Source organism: Ammospiza caudacuta, chromosome 34 (assembly GCF_027887145.1).
Source record: "Ammospiza caudacuta isolate bAmmCau1 chromosome 34, bAmmCau1.pri, whole genome shotgun sequence".
NCBI classification, from domain to species: domain Eukaryota; kingdom Metazoa; phylum Chordata; class Aves; order Passeriformes; family Passerellidae; genus Ammospiza; species Ammospiza caudacuta.
This window is the reverse complement of record NC_080626.1, coordinates 1,106,236-1,124,456: the sequence shown is the minus strand read 5'-3', so window position 1 is coordinate 1,124,456 and position 18,221 is coordinate 1,106,236. Positions and strand designations below refer to the sequence as shown.

Below are 18,221 nucleotides of genomic sequence, written 5' to 3'. Positions count from 1 at the left end.
TTGGCCACCAAGGCCCTCTACCCAGCTGGCACTTCTGGTCACCTGGCCACTCAGGAGCTGGCTTTGGCAGAGCGTCACACTGTCCCCAGTGTGCCATGGCTGACAGAATGATGGACAGACGGGGCCCTGTCTCTCACTAAAAGCAGGGCCTGAACCACCCCTGCCACACACAGGTGTTCCACGATGTCTCCAGACATCAAACTTTTCCTGTCTCTGACACCTCACCCTGTGCCATGGCCTGATCCCGACTTCCCTGGAATAGGTGGAGGTTCAGGAAGCCCCACAGGGCCGTTGTGCCATCCTCGTGTGGGGAACATGGCAGAGGAGGGGTTAGAGACAGGGGACAAGAGAATCCAGAGCCTCCTGAAGGCTGCTTTGGCCATCGGAGCAGTGGTGAAGGTCCAGGGCCTCGCCAAATTCCTCTGGTGGAGGAAATGTGTTGGGGACAGTGTCTAGGGTTTGTTCCTTTTTAGTGGCTTTCCCAGGAAATCATTCATTTTTTGACCATTTGGACTTGCAACCTTGTTGCTGTTGCTGTTGGTTTTATTTACTCTTGTTGCTGTTTCAGGAAATTGTTCTTCTCTCAGCCCTTTGGGATCTTTGTGCCTCCAAGGGGAGGGAGAGGGGCAGTTTTTAGTAGCAGCACACACACGAGTGGATGCCCATGGGTGGGGACCCCCAGTGCCCCCCAGTTCCCCCCAGTGTCACAGCACATTCCCGTAGATGTCACCGGGTTCCTGCAGTCGCCCCTGGGGTCCCCGCAGCTCTGTGTAGGTCACCTGGGGATCCTGGAGGGTGTTGGCATGGGGGAACACTGTGAGAGACACGGGCTGTGGGATCTGGGTGGGGTGACACTCATGGGTGACGTGACCCTCTGCATGTGTTCCCCCCGTACTCACCCCCTGCCCTCTTGGTGACCACGACCTTGATGTACAGCACCTCCCCCTCCTTTGGGGGGGGGGGGTGGGGGATCCAGGGGGCCCTGAGGGAATGAAGGGGATGTGGAGGAGGCAGTGGGAGGTCTTGGGGGTTGGGGTAAACAGGAGAGTGTGGTTGGAGCCCCCCACTTACCTTTCCTGTGGCTTCCTGGCAGCTGCAGAGGAAAGACGAGAGGGGTGACTGTGGGGTCCCAGGGCCCTGACCTCTCTCAGAATTCTTGAGGTTCCCCAGGGACCCGCAATTCCCCTCAGGACCCCCAAGCATCCTGAGCCCCCAGAAGTCATGAACCTTTCCAGTGCCCTCGACCAACTCACCCTCAAGAACCAAAAGTCCAGCAGGGACCGAGACCCACAAACACTCCCAGGGCCCCTGAAAGATTCCCCAACGTCCCTGCAGGACCGTCCAGCACCTCCCCAAACCCTACAAGATCCCCACACAAGGTCACTATTCTGGGGTTTTGGGTGCTGCCCTATAACTCCCCAACTTTGGGGGCCTCTACAGCTCCCTGGGACCCCCATTCCCCCATTGTCACCTACCCTCACGGTGCCACTGGTGCCAGGCCACAATGACACCCATGAGCAGGAGCAGAAACAAAATGGCCCCACCCACCCCTGCGGCCACTGCAAGAAACAGAGGGGGACACATCAGGATCACCCATCACCCCAGGGGTCCTGCACTCCCTGGTGACCCTGTATGACCCCACCTGTGACCCAGGGTATGCGTGCTGTCACCTCCAGGGCCAGCTCTTGGGTGAGTACCCGTAACACGCTGTGCCCGTCCTGTCCCAGCTGGTTGGTGGCCACGCACTGGTAGGTGCCTGAATGTCCCACATCGATGTCCCTGAGCTCCAGGAGGGGACCCCAGGCCACCTCCTGCCCATTGTGCAGCCAGGTGAAGGTGACAGGGGCTGAGCCCACCTGCACTGAGCAGCACAGCGTCACGTTGTCACCTGCACGCACCTGGTGTGACAGGGGACCAGGGGTGATGGTGGCATTGGCCATGGGCACTGTGGGGACAGAGACAGGGCTGGCACTGGGGGGGCTGGGATGGGTATGCTGTGGGTGGGGTGACCCCCAGCCCGAGGGTCGCACCCACCCAGGATGGTGACATTCAGGGTGTCACTCTCGGCCCCGCTGTCCCTGTTGCTTACCCAGCACCAGTACTGGCCACTGTCATTGTCCCCAACATGGTGCAGCTCCAGGAGGGGGCCGGTGCCCAGCAGTGCCCCTGAGCCCCCCCGGTGCCAGGAGAAGGACAGGGGACCTGTCCCCATGGCCACTGCGCAGCTCAGCACCAGTGAGTCCCTGAGTGCCACCTGTCCCCCGATGGGCTGCACTGACAGGGACACCCCTGTGGGCGGGACCCCTGTGGGAGGCGGGGACAGCAGGGGAAAGTGAGGGATCCAGGGGTGTCAGGGAGGGGCAGGGGGACCCAGTGAGGGAGAGGGGGCACAGAGATTTGGGGGGACTTGGAATCAGGGGGGATGGGGTGTTCAGGAAGGGGACACCTGGAGAAGGAGGGGGGCAAAACAAGGGCCGGTAGGGGGACCCAGGGAAGGATTGGTGGCACCTGGGGAATGTGCAAGGAGATCACAGATGTGTGGAGTGAGGTGAAGGGGATATGAGCCAGAAATGGAGAGGCATTGGGAGGGACCTGTCACAGGGTTGGTAGGATACCGAAAAGTTTCAAGGTAGAATGGAGGTACCCATGTAGGATTGGAGGACCTGGGGTGGGACCTGAGAAAGGAGGAGGGGAACCAGGGAGGGATCCAGGAAAGGTTGGGAGCCAAAGGCATAAATCTGGAAGGACTGGGAGTCCTCAGGCAGGGCTGGGGACACAGAGAGGTTGTGAGTGGTCCCCATGCCCATCCCCGCACTAACTGTGCACTGTGATGCGGAGCCGGGGCGCTGCTCTTCCGCACTGGTCCCCCCTCAAAGCGCACCTGGTAGCTGTAATTCCCCAAGTGGGAGACACCCACGGCGGGCACCAGCAGCTGCAGGGACCCCTGCAGGCCCCCCACCACCTGTCTGTCCCGGTGGAACATGTGCAGGAGGGGGCTCGGGGCCGCAGGGGGCTGGGAGTGCTGAGGCAGCTGAGAGTCAGGGGGGCCCCCTCGGTGGGCTTGGGGGGACCCTCCAGCACTGGCACCGAGAAGAGCTCTGGGAAGGAGAGGGGAGGTGAGGACTGTGACTCTGAGTCTGCTGGGAAGTGACTTTGAGGATGTCAGGAGATTGGAGTTCCAGCTGTGGGGGTGCTCACCGTGCACTGTCACTGTCACTGGTGCTGACTGTGGCCATGGTGCCACCTTGGAGTCCACTGAGCCCTAGCAGCTGTAGTGGCCGCTGTGGTGCAGCTGCAGAGGGGACAGGGATGGCTCGGTCCCATACAGCGACCTCCCCACCTCCTTGTCCCCATGGTAGAAATGCACCTCAGTGACTGACATGTTCTCCCAGCGCAGACAGCTAAGTGTCACCATGTCCCCGTTCAGCAGCTCCTGCGCCGGCACATGCAGCACTAGTTGGCCTGCGGGATAAAGGGGTCCTGTCAAACCAGGGTATTCCCTTTTGATGGGTATCCCCCCACTGGGTCACACCCATTGCACTAGGGATCCCCAATTCCAGCATAGTTTCCCCCACACTGGCTGCTCTGGGATGTCCCCAGAGGAGCGGGTGAGCTCTGGTCACACAGGAGGTGACCCATGGAGTGCAGGCTATCAAGAGCCCTGGGGATCCCCACGGGGGCCAGGTTGGGGACACCCAAACCTCCCTCATCATCTAAGACTCTCATGGGGGCCAAGCCCACTGTTGGGTCTGTCACACGTGTAGGTGCCACTCTCGGTGACAGTGAAGTGGTCAGGTCCCTTTACCAGGTGGTGGCACCAGCGGTCCCTGAGCCCTGGCAGGTCAGGGTCACCCGGTCCCACAACACCGCCGGCCTCCAGGGGGGCTCCACCAGGAGCTGGGTGGTCTGGGCACCTGTGGGTGACAGGGGACACCAGCCTGCCAGGGCCAGCTTGGGCTTGGAAGAGTGAGGTGGGGCCATGGCATGTCCTGAGGACCCACCAGCGAGGCCGAGGGTCTGGGCTGGAAGGGAGAAGAGACAAGGTTGGGTGGGGGTGACACTGCAGGGACAGCAGCCCTTGGAGTACAGGGTGTGGGACTGTCCCCATGGGGATGGTAGTTCTTGTGAGAAAGTGTGTGAGTGGTCCTCAAAAGATTTGGCATGGCACGGGGACATGTCGGTGTCTGTCACAGCCACCCGTGCACCACATCCATGTTGCACAGGCACCTTGGGAACAGGGACACTGAGGCCACCTTGGGCTGAGGCAGAACATGGGGACACTGTGGACACCTAGGCATGAGGACACCACAAACACAGCCCATGCTGGCCCAGGTCACCCCCACCAGCTCATGATCCCATCCCCATGGCCACATCCTCACTGTTCTTCTCCTCCTCTGTCCCTGCATCCCAGTTCCCTTGTCCCTGTGCCCAGAGCGGCCTGAGCCCTGTCATAGACATATTTTTGAAAAATCCTTTCTTTAGAACTTTTCCCTCTTCTGGGAAGCTGAGGCCCCAGAGGGGGAATGTAAACAATGGTTTCGGCTGCTGTGAAGTGCAACAGGTGCACCTGTGATTGGCCCATGTTGGATGTTTACAATTAAGGGCCAATCAAAGGCCGAGATCCCTCTGGGACAGAATCAGAGAGAGCTTCTTTGTTGATTCTTTCTTTTTCTATTCTTAGCTTAGCAGCTTCTGAACTTCTCTCTCTATTCCTATTAGCATAGTCATAATGTAACTTATATATCATAAAATAATAAATCCAGCCTTCTGATCATGGAGTCTAGATTCTCGCCTCTCCCTTCACCCTGCAACCCTAGCAAGCCTGGCAACAAGCCCAAAGGTGCCAGTCCCCACATTCCTGTCCCCACATCCCCATCCCCTAATTCCTGCCCCCTCCTCCTGTGCCCAAAGCCACGCTACATCCCCAGTCCCACCAAGGTTCACTGAGGGTAACATGGGCTGGCACTGCCGCCATTGGGGACCTCAGGGGACCCCACAGCCCCCCTGTGCCCCCTCCCCTCCCTATCCCTGAGGTGTCAGACCCGTGCCCAGGGACACTCACCCCACAGGAGCAGCGCCACCTTCCCGGCCATCCCGGTGTCCCCAGCCATGTGGACTGTCTGTCACTCGCTGCTGTGGCCAACACTCCCCTGGCTGGTGGCTCTTTGGATGAAGGGGAAGGAAGCGATGTCACGTCCGTCGCCATGTGTTGGTGGCCCTTGGTGGGGGCAGGGTGGCCACAAGCTGGGCACAGCCTGGGGACATGGTGGGGGATGGTGTTGCCAGGAGTGGGGGGCTCAGGGGATGTGGGGAACCAAGGATGCATTGAATGGAGGTCCAGGGGAATTTAGGTCTCCATGCCTGGGGGAATTCAGGGATGGGGGTGCTGTGGGAACATGGTCCCCAGGGATTTGGGGTCATGGCATGTGAGTGCCAGGGTTGGGGGTGCAGGGGGAAAAACAGGACCCTGGGGAATAGGGGTTCTGGGGGAAGAAGCAGCCCATGGTATGGGATCAAGGCAATGGTGGTGCTGGGCAATGGCAGTCCTGGGATGGGGGTCCCCAGGGAGGAGAGACCAAGGCAATGGGGATCCCGTGGTTGGGTTCCCAGGGGAATGGGGGTGCCAGGGATGGGCAGTTGCTGGGTGAGTGCAGGGATCTCAGCTCCTTCCTGGGGTGCTTCAGAATTTGGGGTGACTCAGAGCCCAGCACTGTCCTCCTGGGGTGCTCATTTCCTGGGCAGGCATCACACTGGGGTCCTGGGTACCTTTGCCTCTGTGCCCTCCCCTGCCCTTGAGGTTTTCCTCTTTAATTTCTCTTATTTCCTTATTTTCCTCACATTTTTGCCATGTTCCCTCACCCCCAGTTCTTGAGTCATCAATCCTGGGGAGCACCAGAGCAGGGAATGGGTTTGGGGAAGACAGGGGAGGGGAAAAATGGGGTGTGGGGGTTGCAGGGAAGGGTGGAGAGGTTGTGGGGGATGGAGGTGTTGGGCTGTGCTCCCTCAACACTTTTACTTTCTTTTTCCTGGACAAAAAGGAAGAGGATTTTCTGCTCAGTTTCAGATGGGAAAGGAGAGGGTTCAGTCCTGGGGTGGCACATCCAGAAGGGTCTTGTCCTAGGAAGATCCTGTCCCAGTGGCTGACACATCCTGGCATGGGGGGTCCTTTCCCAGGGGGTGGAGGTTCTGGAATTGTCCCTGCCCATTCCTGGCCGGGTGCCTGTCCCAAGAGTAGCACATCGTGGGGACCCCTGTCAGTGCAAGGGTGGGGCCCAGCCATGGCCCAGCCCCACTGCACAGGGATGGCCATTGCCCAGCCCTGCTCTGGCCAGCCCCAGGTGGCAGCCAGCACCTGAGGGTCCCTCCTGCCCCCTTGGCTTTGATTCTGGCAGCTTTAGAGCTGCTGCAGAGATGAGAATTCTGTGGGGGGGAAAGGCCTGGCTGTGGTTTGTTCAGCCCTGCAAGAAGCACAAAACCCAAAGGGAGCTAAAGCAGTGGCTCTGCGAGGGTCTTTGATGGTTTTCAGAGCAGGCCTGGCTGGAAATCACACCTGCAAGAGCAGCTGTGAGGGAACCAGTCTTGAAATGCAGCAATTGATCATTTTGTTCCCCTCAGCAAGGGACTGAGAGAGCCTCAGCACTATTGCAAGGACAAAAACAATCTGCTTAACAACCTGACCTGGACCATCCTCTTCCTCCCTGCCTTGCTGTGGATGGGCAGTGGCCGGATGGCCCCCACCCACCACAGTCGCTCTCTCACTGCCCTCCTCACCTGGATGGGGAGAGAAAATTGAGCAAAGGGTTCCTGGGTTGAGACAAGGACCAGGAGAGATCACTCATCAAATCCTGTCATGGGCAAAGCTGCCTCTGAATTTGAGATATTAATTGAATTTATTGCTGACAAAATCAGAGCAGGATAAGGAGAAGTCAAACTCTTCAATATACCTTCTCCCTGTTATGAATAACAATGTAGTCATTGGCTTTCACTCTTCCATTGGTTTTTGCAAATTATTTTGCTATAATACACATTACAATCATTAAAATGTTTTTGATACACTACAATTTGTCAGCTTTTTAACCCTAATCCCTGTGTAGAAGATATCTTTTTACTGTGATAAACATAATATTGTTTGGGCTCTCTCAAAATATCAAGATAGAGACAATGTGCTGTGTATTACAACATTAACTGTTGCAGAAGTAGCTAATGCCTTTACTTGTGTAACTAAGTGACAATGATAAGAATAAATCAGATAATTTTGTGAAATAGCTAATGTCGATTTAATGTACTGGTGGAGTATCTCATCTGTATGAGAAGAACACATTGAAAAGTAGCAAGTAAATAAACATCAAAAGAAAGAATGCAAAGAGGAATTTACCACTGACCCTTCTGTTATCAAGAACCGTCAAACCACAGAACAGGGGGGCCTTGTGAGGACATAAAATATTTTCTTTTAGTCTGCAGTATGGCATGTACTTTATGAAAATGAATAAAGTGTCAGACCAAGCAAAAGCATTCCCGGAACGTGTAAACTGGAAATAATGTTTGAATATGTATAACCCACTTGAGTATGTATTTCACCAATACAATGAAAAGCTACATAAGGAGAATTGTTGTGTGTAAGGAGAACTGTTTGACTCTGGCAGTTGCACAGCACCCAGCATGCTGTTTACTGTCCCTTTTATTCCTTATTAAATATTTAAAAATTTTAGAGAGTGAGCCTTGTTTCTCACACAGTTTGACCAAAAAACTGCATTTTGGGTACAATAAGAGGGAAAAACGTTGTGTGCTCCCCCAGCATTGGGAGGGAAATGAGGAGCCCTGTGGGGTGCTGTGAAGAGGAAAAAGAGACCCCTGAGGGGAATCGATGCCCCTCAGTGCCCCCAGAGTCACAGCACATTCTCGCAGTCACAGGGGTCCCGCTGTCCCTCGTGGGGTCCCAACAGCTCCTTGTTGGTCACTTGTAGATCCTGAGGTGGGGCACGGCCAGGGGACACCCATGGGGGCCCTGAGAGTGACATTGCTTTTGGGGAACTTGGTGGGGTAGTCATCCACAGGTGACAAATCCCTGTGCCCTCCTGTACTCACACCCTGCCACCTCAGTGCCCATGATGTGGATGTTGAGCACAGCCCCCTGCTCCAGGGGGGTCCTGGGAGGATAAGAGGGGTCTGGGAGTGTCTGGGGAGGGGGAAAGGGGAGTCCTGATCCAAGCCCCCCACTCACCTGTCCTGGGGCTTCCTGGCAGCTGCAAGGAAAAGGGGATGGAGTGACCATGGGGACACTGGGACCCCTGAAGCTTCCTTGGACCTCAGAAGCTCCAACCACCCATGGGACATCCAAATCACCACTGCAGCCCCAATTCCCAATGGTCCCCTGACTCACCCCGGACACTCTGAGCACCCCTGAACTTCTGCATCACTGGAGTGCCCCCAATCCCCCTGGTGCCCCAAAACATCTGGTCCCCAGAAGGACAAGCCTTGCGGGGAGGGCGACTCCCAAACTCCCCCAGGACCCAAAAAGATCCTCCAACATCCCTGCACAGCTCTCCAGGAGTTCCCCAAACCCTCCAGGAGCTCCCAGTGCTGCCCCAATATTCCTCAAAGCCCATCTGGGGATGGCCCTGGAGCCCAACAAAGACTCTCCAAATTCCCCCCAGATCCCCCAGGACCCCCAGCCAAGGACACTGTGGGCTCAGTTTCCCCCAGCTCAGGGGCCCTGGGCACTGCTGATCTCTGCCCCCACTCGGGGGGCTCCCCCTCACTCCAGGACCCCCATTCCCCCCATTGTCACCCACCCCGGTGGTGCCACCAGTGACAGTCCCCGATTACAGCCACAAGCAGGAGCAGGAACAGGAGGGTCCTGCCGACATTCACAGCCACTGCTGGGGACAGAGGAGACACACTGAAGTGACCCTGAACCATGGGGGTCCTGAACACCCTGGTGACATGTGTGACTCCACCTGTGATTCCTGATTCCTCCCAGGATGAGCCAGGTGTCAACTCCAGGACCAGCTCTCGGCTGAGTGCCCAGAACACGCAATGCCTCTCCTATCCCAGCTGGTTGGTGGCCACGCACTGGTAGGTGCCAGAATGTCTCACATCGATGTCCCTGAGCTCCAGGAGGGGACCCTGGGCCACCTCCTGCCCATTGTGCAGCCAGGTGAAGGTGACAGGGGCTGAACCCACCCGCACTGAGCAGCACAGGGTCATGTTGTCACCTGCAAGCACCTGGTGTGCCAGAGCACCAGGGGTGATGGTGGCATTGGCCATGGGCACTGCGGGGACGCAGACAGAGCTGGCACCAGGCAAGGTGGGATGGGGATGCCACGGGTGGGGTCACCCCCAGCCCGAGGGTCGCACTCATCCAGGATGGTGACATTCAGGGTGTCACCCTGGGCCACTCTGTCCCCATTTCTCACACAGCACCTGTACTGGTCGCTGTCATTGTCCCCAACATGGTGCAGCTCCAGGTGGGGGCCGGTGCCCAGCAGTGCCCCTGAGCCCTCTCAGAGCCAGGAGCAGTACAGGGGACCTGTCCCCGTGGCCACTGCACAGCTCAGCACCAGGCTGTCCCCGAGTGCCACCTGTCCCCTGGGGGGTTGTGCTGACAGGGACATCCCTGAGAGTAGGACACCTGCGGGAGGGGAGTACAGCAGGGGACAGTGAGGGACTTGGGGAACTTTGGGGAGGGGCAGGGGGACCCCAGTGAGGGAGAGTGGATTCAAAGATTGGAGGGGGCTTGGAATGGAACCCCCACAGAGTATGGGGAGTTCAGGGAGGGGACACCTGGAGAGAGAGGGGGCTTACAATAGAAAGGGACCCAGGGACCCACGGAGGAAATGTAGGACCTGGGGAACTTGCAGAGAGCTCAGAGAGGCATGGGAGGACCCAGGGAGGGGTGAGACGACCCGGTGGGGGGGACCTAGGGAGAGACCCAGGGCAGGGATGGCAGGACACAGAAAAGGTGTCGGGGAAGAATGAGGGTAGCCATGTAGGGCTGGGAGGAATGGCCAAGGACCTGAGGAAGGAGAGTGGGAGCCAGATAGGAATAGAAGAAAGGTTGGGGGCAACAGGGAAGGTGTCAGGGAGGGTTGGGGTTCCCCAGGCAGTGCGGGGGACCCGAGAAGGCTGTGTGGGGTCCCTGTGCTCATCCCCACACTCACTGTGCACTGTGACACAGAGTTGGGTGCTGCTCTTCTGCACAGTCCCCCCCTTGGAGCACATGTGGCAGCTGTAATTCCCTGAGTGGGAGACCCCCACGGGGGGCACCAGCAGCTGCAGGGACCCCTGTGGGTCCCCTACCACATGCCCATCCCGGTAGAACACGTGCAGGAGGGGGGCTCAGGGATGCAGGGGTCTGGGGGTGCTGAGGCAGCTGAGAGTCAGGGGGGACTGCTGGGTGGGCTTGGGGAGACCCTCCAGCAATGGCACTGTGAAGAGCTCTGGGAAGGGGAGGGGAGGGAGATTTGTGAGCCCAAGTCCCTGCAGAGGGGCTTGGGGGTGTTCAGATGGGGGTGTGGGGTGCTCACCGTTCACTGTCACTGGCGCTGACTCTTGCCACCCCCAGTACTCCACCTGGCCCCGGCAGTGGTAGTTGCCGCTGTGGTTCAGCTGCACAGGGAACAGGGACAGCTCTGTTCCTTTGGGGAACACCTCCATTTCCTTCTCCTCACGGTAGAAGGACACCGAGGTGATTGGGCTCTCTTTCCAGCCCTGGGAGCGCAATGTCACCCTCCAGCAGTGCCTGCACCAGCACCTGCAGTACCAGCCAGTCTGAGACAGAAGGGGCCTGTCACATGACAGGGATCTGGAGAGTCCCCATATTACCAGGACCCCCACATTGGGTGACATCCAGTGCACCAGGTGTCCCCAGTTTCCACATGGTTTTCCCCAGACTGGGAGGTTCTGGGATGTCCCCAGGGCAGGGGACAGGCTCTGCTTACACAGGAGGTGACCCATGGAGTGGAGCCCACCCAGAGCCCTAGGGGTCTGGTGGGTGCCAGGCTGGCGACACCCAAACCTCCCTCACCATTTGAGACTCTCATGGCAGAACTGCGCCCAGTGCCAGGTCTGTCACACATATAGGTGCCAATCGCAGTGACAGTGATGTTGCTGCGTCTCTCCTGCCACAAGCGCTGCCATCCCCATACTAGGTGGTGGCACCGGTAGTCCCTGAGCCCTGGCAGGTCAGTGTCACCCGATCCCAGAGCACCGTCGGCCTCCAGGGGGGCTCCACCAGGAGCTGGGTGGTCTGGGCACTTGTGGGTGACAGGGGACACCAGCCTGCCAGGGCCAGTGCAGGGCTGGGGACAGCAGGGTAGGGCAATGGCTCCCCCTGAGGACTCACCAGTGAGGCCGAGGGTCTGGGCTGGAAGGGAGAAGAGACAGGGCTGGGTGGGGGTGGCACTGCAGGGACAGCAGTACGGGGGCACAGGGTGTGAGGGCTGTCCCCAAAAGGTTTCTGTGGGGGCACTGGTGTGGCACAGATATCTTGAGGACAGACACACAGCAGCCAACCCATGCTCAGGCATGGGGACCCTGTGCTGGCACAGGTCACCCCTGCCAGCCCCACAGCCACATCCCCATGGCCCTGTGCCCATGATCACATTCCATTGGCACCTGTCCCCATGGCCCATCAACATGGTGCTTGTCCACTTGTTCCTCTTCCCGCATTCCCGTGTCCGTGTCCCAGTCCCCAGCCCCAAGGTTCCTTCTGCCACATCCTTGTCCCCACATCTCCATCACCCTGTCCCTGTCCCCACATCCCAATTCCCCTGTTCTTGTTCCCATGAGCACTCCACAACTCTGGTCACACTGGGCTCCATGCCCTGCTGACCTTGGGGACCTCAGGGGACTCCACAGCCCCCCTGTGCCCCCTCCCCTCCCCATCCCAGGGGTGTCAGGCCCGTGCCCGCTCCCCTCCCCATCCCAGGGGTGTCAGGCCCGTGCCCGGGGCACTCACCCCAAAGGAGCAGCAACACCTTCCCGGCCATCCTGGTGTCCCCAGCCATGTGGACTGGCTGTCACTCACTGCTGGGGACGGCTGTCCCCTGGGTGGTGGCTCTATGGCCAAATGGGAAGGAAGCGAGGTCAGGCCTCACCTTCATGCGTAGGTGGCACCTGGTGGGGGCAGGGTGGCCACAAGCACAGTGTCATGGGGATGTGGCCATGGGGACAGGCTGTGGGCAGCGTGGGGACAGGATGGGGACAAGGCTGGGTGAGACAAGGTAGAACATGGGGTTCCCAGGACTGAGGGGTTCAGAGGGTTTGGGGACTTGGGGAGGGGGGTCCAGGGGAATGGGGGTCACCAGGGCTGGTGGGACTCTAGGATGGGAGTCCCAGGGGAACATGGGCTCCAGGGTCATGGGATGGGAATGCTGGGGGAATGGGGATTCCCATGGGAATGGGTCTCCTGGGACAACCAAGGTTCTGGGAAAAGGAGGATTTTAGGGAATGGAATGAACAGGAGAGGGTTCCTTGGGAATGGCGTCCTTGGCCATGGAGATCCTGGGGAATGCGAGTACTAGGATGGGGGTCTCAGGCAAGGTAGGACATATGAAATAGGAGTCCCATGTTTCGCTTGTCAGGGAAATGATGCTGCCAGGGATGGGCAGTAACTAGGTGGGCCTGTGGGTCTCAGTTCCTTCCTTGATTGCCTCATGTTTTGGGGAGACCCAGAGCCCAGCACAGTCCCCACTAGGTGACAGTGGCCTGGGGGTCACCCCAGACAGATTCCAATGTGCTCTGGGTCTGTATCCCCACACCCCCAGTGACTTTTCCCTCTCTTTATTTCCATTTCCATAATTTCATCCCTCAATTTCACAAGGCCCCACTTTGTGCCCTGATGAAACTGTAGACGTCCTGAGGAGTGAAGGGGTTTGGGGAGGCAGGGATGAGGGGTCTCCAGGGAGGGCTGGGAAAGCTGTGGGTGATGGGGGTGCTTGGCTGTGCCTCCCCAACAATTTCACTTTCTCCTGCAGCAGAAGGAAGAGGCCCTTTGATACATTTCTCACACCGGGGACGGGTTCTGTCCTAGGGGGGCACATCCAGGGAGCTCCTGTCCTGGGGGGATCCTGTCCCGGGGGGACACATGCTGGCCATGGGGGTCCTGTCCTGAGGATATCCTCTCCTGGGGGGGAAACATGATGGCCAAGGAGGTCCTGTCCTGGGGGTTGGCAGAATTCTCCATTATTTCTTGTCCCCTGCTGGATCTGAGCCGGCAAGAGAAAATGGGGAATGGAGCCCTGGGCAGGAAGGAGCTCCCAAATTTCTCCTAGAAGCCACTGGCCACACAAGGGTGGGGCACAGCCATGGCCCAGTGCGGGCCACAGGATCCTCTGGACACCAATGCCGGCCCTTTTCCCTAGCTAAAAGTCAGCATTCCAGGTTCCTGAGGGCAGATTGCAGGAGCCACTTGGCACTGTCAAACCAGCCCAAGTTGGCACTGCTGCCAGCTTGGGTCTGGGAGGCATCTTGCGTGTTGCAGAATTTCAGGAGCCAATCCACCATTTTGGGCCTCATGGGCCCCAACACCAATGCTGGCGCTTCTGGCTGGCAAACAAAACTCAGCAGTCCAGGTTCCTGACAGCAGATTGCAGGAGTGCCTTGGCATTCCTAGAAAATTCCTTAAAACCTCCCACCAAAAAAATCCCTACAACTGCCTTAAAAAGCCCTGAAAAAAATGTAAAAAAAACCCCAACTTCTCATCTTTCAACACCTACCTGTAAGTTTCTAGCCCATGAACACCATCCTTGCCTTTTAATTGGGGTAACTACCTGCAGCTGCTGGAGGGGGGTTTGGGGCTGACCCAAAATTAGAGTCACTGCCTTGTGCTGCTGTTGGGGAAAGCTGGTGTCCTAGGTGTGCTGTTTAGGGTGAGGTTAGGGTTGGAATGAGGGCTGCTGCACCTGGATCCTAACCCTTAAGGGGACACACAGGGCATGGGGACAGAGAGGTATGGTGGGAGCAGACAGGGACACACAGGACACCAGGACAGACAGGCATGGGGACACAGGGACACATACGCAGGGACAGAAAGGCACAGGGACAGACAGAGACACTCAGGACATGGGTACAGACAGACACAGGGATACGGGGACACACAGGGCACAGGGACAGAGAGGGAGATGCAGACAGAAAGGCACAGGGACAGACAGGGACACACAGAGACAGACAGGCCCTGGGACAGAAAGCCATGGGAACAGACAGGGACACACAGGATACGGACACAGAGGATGCGGAACCCATGGGGACACAGAAGAGGACATGGGGGACACACACAGGACATGGGGACACGCAGAAAAGTTCTTGTACTCCTGTCTGTCATGGGTGACTGAGAGTGACACTGTCCTCGGCATGTGACAATGCACGGTGACCCCACAGCTGTCACCCCAACACCCCCAGAGCCCCTCCGCAGGGACTTTGGGGTCACATGAATGATGTAATCACACTGCACTGCCGCAAACGGCGTCCCCTTCCTCTTCCTAGGGAAACTGCACCCTGTTTCCATGGCAACACACACCCCATTCCCATAGCAACAGCATCCAAATTCCATGGCAACAGTCCCCCGTTCTCATGTCAGCAACCCCCTGTCCCCACACCCCCAGCCCCCCCCAATCCCATGGCAACAACACCCTTCTGTTCCCATGGCAACAGCCCCCTCCCCGTTCCCACGCCCACAGCCCCCTCATTACCATGGCAACAGCCCCATCCCATTCCCATGCCTACACCCCCACATTCCCATGGTAACAGCCCCCCAGAGCCATGGCACCTGTAGCCCCCATTCCCATGCCCACCTCTCCCCGTTCCCATGGTAACAGCCCCTCGGTTTCCATGGCAACACCCCCTCCTTCCCGTGAGAACAGCTCCGTTCCCATGGTAACATCCCCGTTCCCATGCCCACAGCGCATGCACTGTGCTCTCTCCGTCTCTCTGACTACATTTCCCATCACCCCCCGCGGCCCACGGCATGCTAATGGCGCCCGGCAATGCCGTGGACTCTATTTCCCATCGGCCCCCGTGGTGCAGATGGGAGGGTCGGGTCCGTACGGCGGCCGTCACGGGCCTGTTCTCGTGACGTGTGCTGTGCGCGGACGCCAAGATGGCGGACGAGGAAGGGGAAGCGCGGCCAGGGGTGCGGAACGGGACTGGGGAGGGACCCCCAGGCGGGCCCCGCGTCGTCCTCATTGTCAAGTCCGAGTCGTGTTACGGCTTTAATGTCTGCGGACAAATGAGCGAAGGCGGGCAGCTGCGCAGCATCAACGGTGAGCTGTACGCGCTGCTGTAGAGCGTCAGCACCGTGGTGGGCGGAGGGGTTGCCGACCATGCCGGGGTGCGTAAGGTGGACCCCGCGTCCTAGAGCTGTGAGTACGGGGGGGGGCGCCCACCCATAGCCCCCTGGCAGCCGGGCCCGGGAACGCGCCCTACACACATGGGCAGTCCCGGGGGAGCAGGAATGGGGGTCCTGAGGGGGCTCTGGGTGCGATGAGGGGGCTCTGGGGGCCATGAGGGGGCTCTGAGGGGTCCCGGCTGAGGGGACACCGAGCCCTTGGTGCGGTGTTGGGGTGCTGAGGGGCTCTGCGGGGCCTTGGGTGAGGGGGTCATGAGGGGGACTGGGACCCCCAGGCCTTGTGGGGTTTTGGGGGGAATCCTGAGGGTGCTGAGGGCCCTTTGGTGAGGTTTGGGGGAGTTGGGGGCTCTGAGGGTCCCTTGGTGAGGGTGTGACTGGGGAGGAGGGGGAGCCCCCGACCCTTGGTGGGGATTTAGGGGGTCGTGAGGGGGATGAGGGTTCCCTGATGGGGATGTCATGAGAAGGGGTTGAGACCCCCAGCCCTTGGTGGGAATTTGGGGGAATCCTGAGGAGGCATCAAGGGGGCAGAGGATCCCTTGGTGAGGTTTAGGGGGTCCAAAAGGGGGATCTTGAGGGGGCTGAGGGTGCCTTGCTGAGGGTATCATGAGTCCCCAGCCCTTGAGGGGAATTTGGGGGGTCCTGAGCCCAGACTGAGCCCCCAACCCTCGCTGGGTGTTTTGGGGGGGGTCTTACAGGAGCCACTCAAGGGGGAACCCTTGACTTTCAATCTAGGGACCCTCCTGAGGAGGTTGAGAGGGAATTTTTAGGGATAAACCCCTTGGATTTCAGTATGAGGACCGCCCTGGGGAGGGCAAAGGAGCATTTTTAGGGATAAACCCCTTGGATTCCAGCCTGGAGATGCTTCCTTCCCATTCTTGGCTCTTGTGTTTTCCAGCTGCTGCTTTTTGACACCCAAAATGGTAACTTTGCCCCAGGAAACACCTTCCCATGGAAATATTCCTACTGTGTGGAAACTCATCTTCCTTTCCCCCAAAAAAACCCTTAAACTTTGTGGCTGAAATCCCTCAACCCCCGGCATGGGGTTTGGTTTTCAGGGATCCCTCCGGATCCTCCCACCGTTGCACTTCGCTCCGGGTCGGTTAAGTCCAATTACTGATTAATTCCAGGGGTTTCCGAGCTGCAGGAATGTTTTGCTGCTAGCTCTGGAAGCCTAAGGGGTGTGAGGAGCTGTCAGGACCTGCCTGTGGCTGGGATTTGGCTCTGTCCCAGCTGACCCAAATTCCCGATTCTTTGATTTTTCCGTGCAGGAGAAGTACTGGGAGCAGGAGAAATTCTGTACCTGGATGTGCCAACCTGGGGAGCAGTGTTCCCAGGCTGAGGAGGGAAGGTTCTGTGGGTACTGGGATGAAATTTTCCCACATTTTTGAGTGTTTTGGGGAATATTTAAAAAGCTGGGTTTGTCACGAGAGAGAGGTTTGGAACTCGGTGCTGGAATTTTTGGGGTTCAGTGGCCGGTCCCTCCCAGGTGAGGACTGGGGGATGGTGTGTGAAATAATTAAGCCCTGGGGTTAATGATGGTTAATGAAGGGGGTTTGCTTGTGGTCTCCCAGTTCTGGTATCCCTATGGGAGGTGGAAGGATTGGGAATTTCCTCTTGGTTTATCAGTTTATTTCCTGGGAGTGGTGGCTTTAATTAGTCCCTGTGTCCTGTAGAGCTGACAGGTTGGCTCTTGCCCTATTCCAGTATTTATGTATCCCAATATTCAATATTCCAATATTTATGTATCCTAATATTCAATATTCCACCAGTATTCCTGTATCCCAATATTTCCATAATCCAGTGTTCCTGCATTCCAGTATTTCAATTTCCCAACAGCTCTGTTTTCCAAAATTTCAATATTCTAGTATTCCAATTTTCCAATAGCCTTGATTCCCAGTATTTCAATATACCTATATTTCAGTATTCCTGTGCACCAATATTTCAAGATTCCTATATTTCAATATTTCAGTATTCCTGTGTTCCAATATATCAATATTCCAATAATATTAATATTCCTATATTTCAGTTTCAGTAATCCTGCCTTCCAATATTTCAATATTCCAGTATTTTGATATTCCAGTATTTTGCTATTTCAATATCCCAGTATTCCAACACTGCCGTATTCCTATTTCCCTATATTCCAATATACCAATATTCCCATAATTCAATGTCCCCATATTCCAATATCCCTATTTTTCAATATTGCAAGATTACCCAATTCCCATAGCCCAGCATTCCCATCTTTTTCTGCAGAAACCACCCCAAAATTCCCGAGTCCCATCCCTGTTCTGGCAGCATGAAAGCCCCCTCATTTTCCTCAGCTCTATGAAAATCCCAACTCCTGGAATTCCTGGAGGAGGAAAAATAACCCAGGAGTCCCAAAATAGCTCTGATTTCCCTTCCTTTCATGGGAGCAGTGGGATCGGGGGGGGAAATCCACTCTCCTGTCCATCCCGGTTCCTCCAGAGGGAACTCCCCAGAATCCAGGCCCTGGAGCTCCGGGAGGAGCTGCCTGGGTGGATTTGGGATGTTCAGGGTGTTGATTCCATGCAGGATTTCCTTCCCACCTCCTGGAATTCTCAGCAGACTGGCCCCAAGGAGGGGAATTTTTGGGGAGGAAGAGCCTGAAGCAAGGAGGTTGTTCTGCTCCTGAGGGATTCCTGCTGGGATTTATGGGAGATATTTGGGATGTGGACACTCACTTGTGGCTCTGGCACTCCACAGCTCATCCCTATCCTGGAAAACCCTGGAGATCACCCATCCAAGTGTGTTTTCCATGAAAAGCCCATTCTTCCCCATCCTTATCCAACACCAACAGATGCTCCACGTCCTTTTTCCATCCTTCCCTCCCAGATCCAGCATTCAGCTCCTCCCT

General features: G+C 57.3%; 2 protein-coding genes across 2 annotated transcripts; both read right to left on the bottom strand.

Moving 5' to 3' along the window:
- Positions 1-704: 704 nt before the first annotated feature.
- Positions 705-5,093, bottom strand: LOC131570326 (Fc receptor-like protein 3). Its single transcript, XM_058822679.1, is given in 11 exon segments — positions 705-814; positions 900-982; positions 1,072-1,093; positions 1,476-1,559; positions 1,643-1,945; positions 2,035-2,304; positions 3,199-3,477; positions 3,727-3,804; positions 3,807-3,914; positions 4,002-4,022; positions 5,063-5,093. Coding segments are annotated over 11 exon segments (1,389 nt in total).
- Positions 5,094-7,886: 2,793 nt separating this feature from the next.
- On the bottom strand, positions 7,887-12,008 carry LOC131570325 (Fc receptor-like protein 1). The gene is given in 11 exon segments (XM_058822677.1): positions 7,887-7,967; positions 8,096-8,147; positions 8,222-8,243; positions 8,793-8,879; positions 8,958-9,292; positions 9,358-9,631; positions 10,161-10,166; positions 10,527-10,723; positions 10,725-10,770; positions 11,345-11,365; positions 11,960-12,008. Coding segments are annotated over 11 exon segments (1,170 nt in total).
- Positions 12,009-18,221: the final 6,213 nt, after the last annotated feature.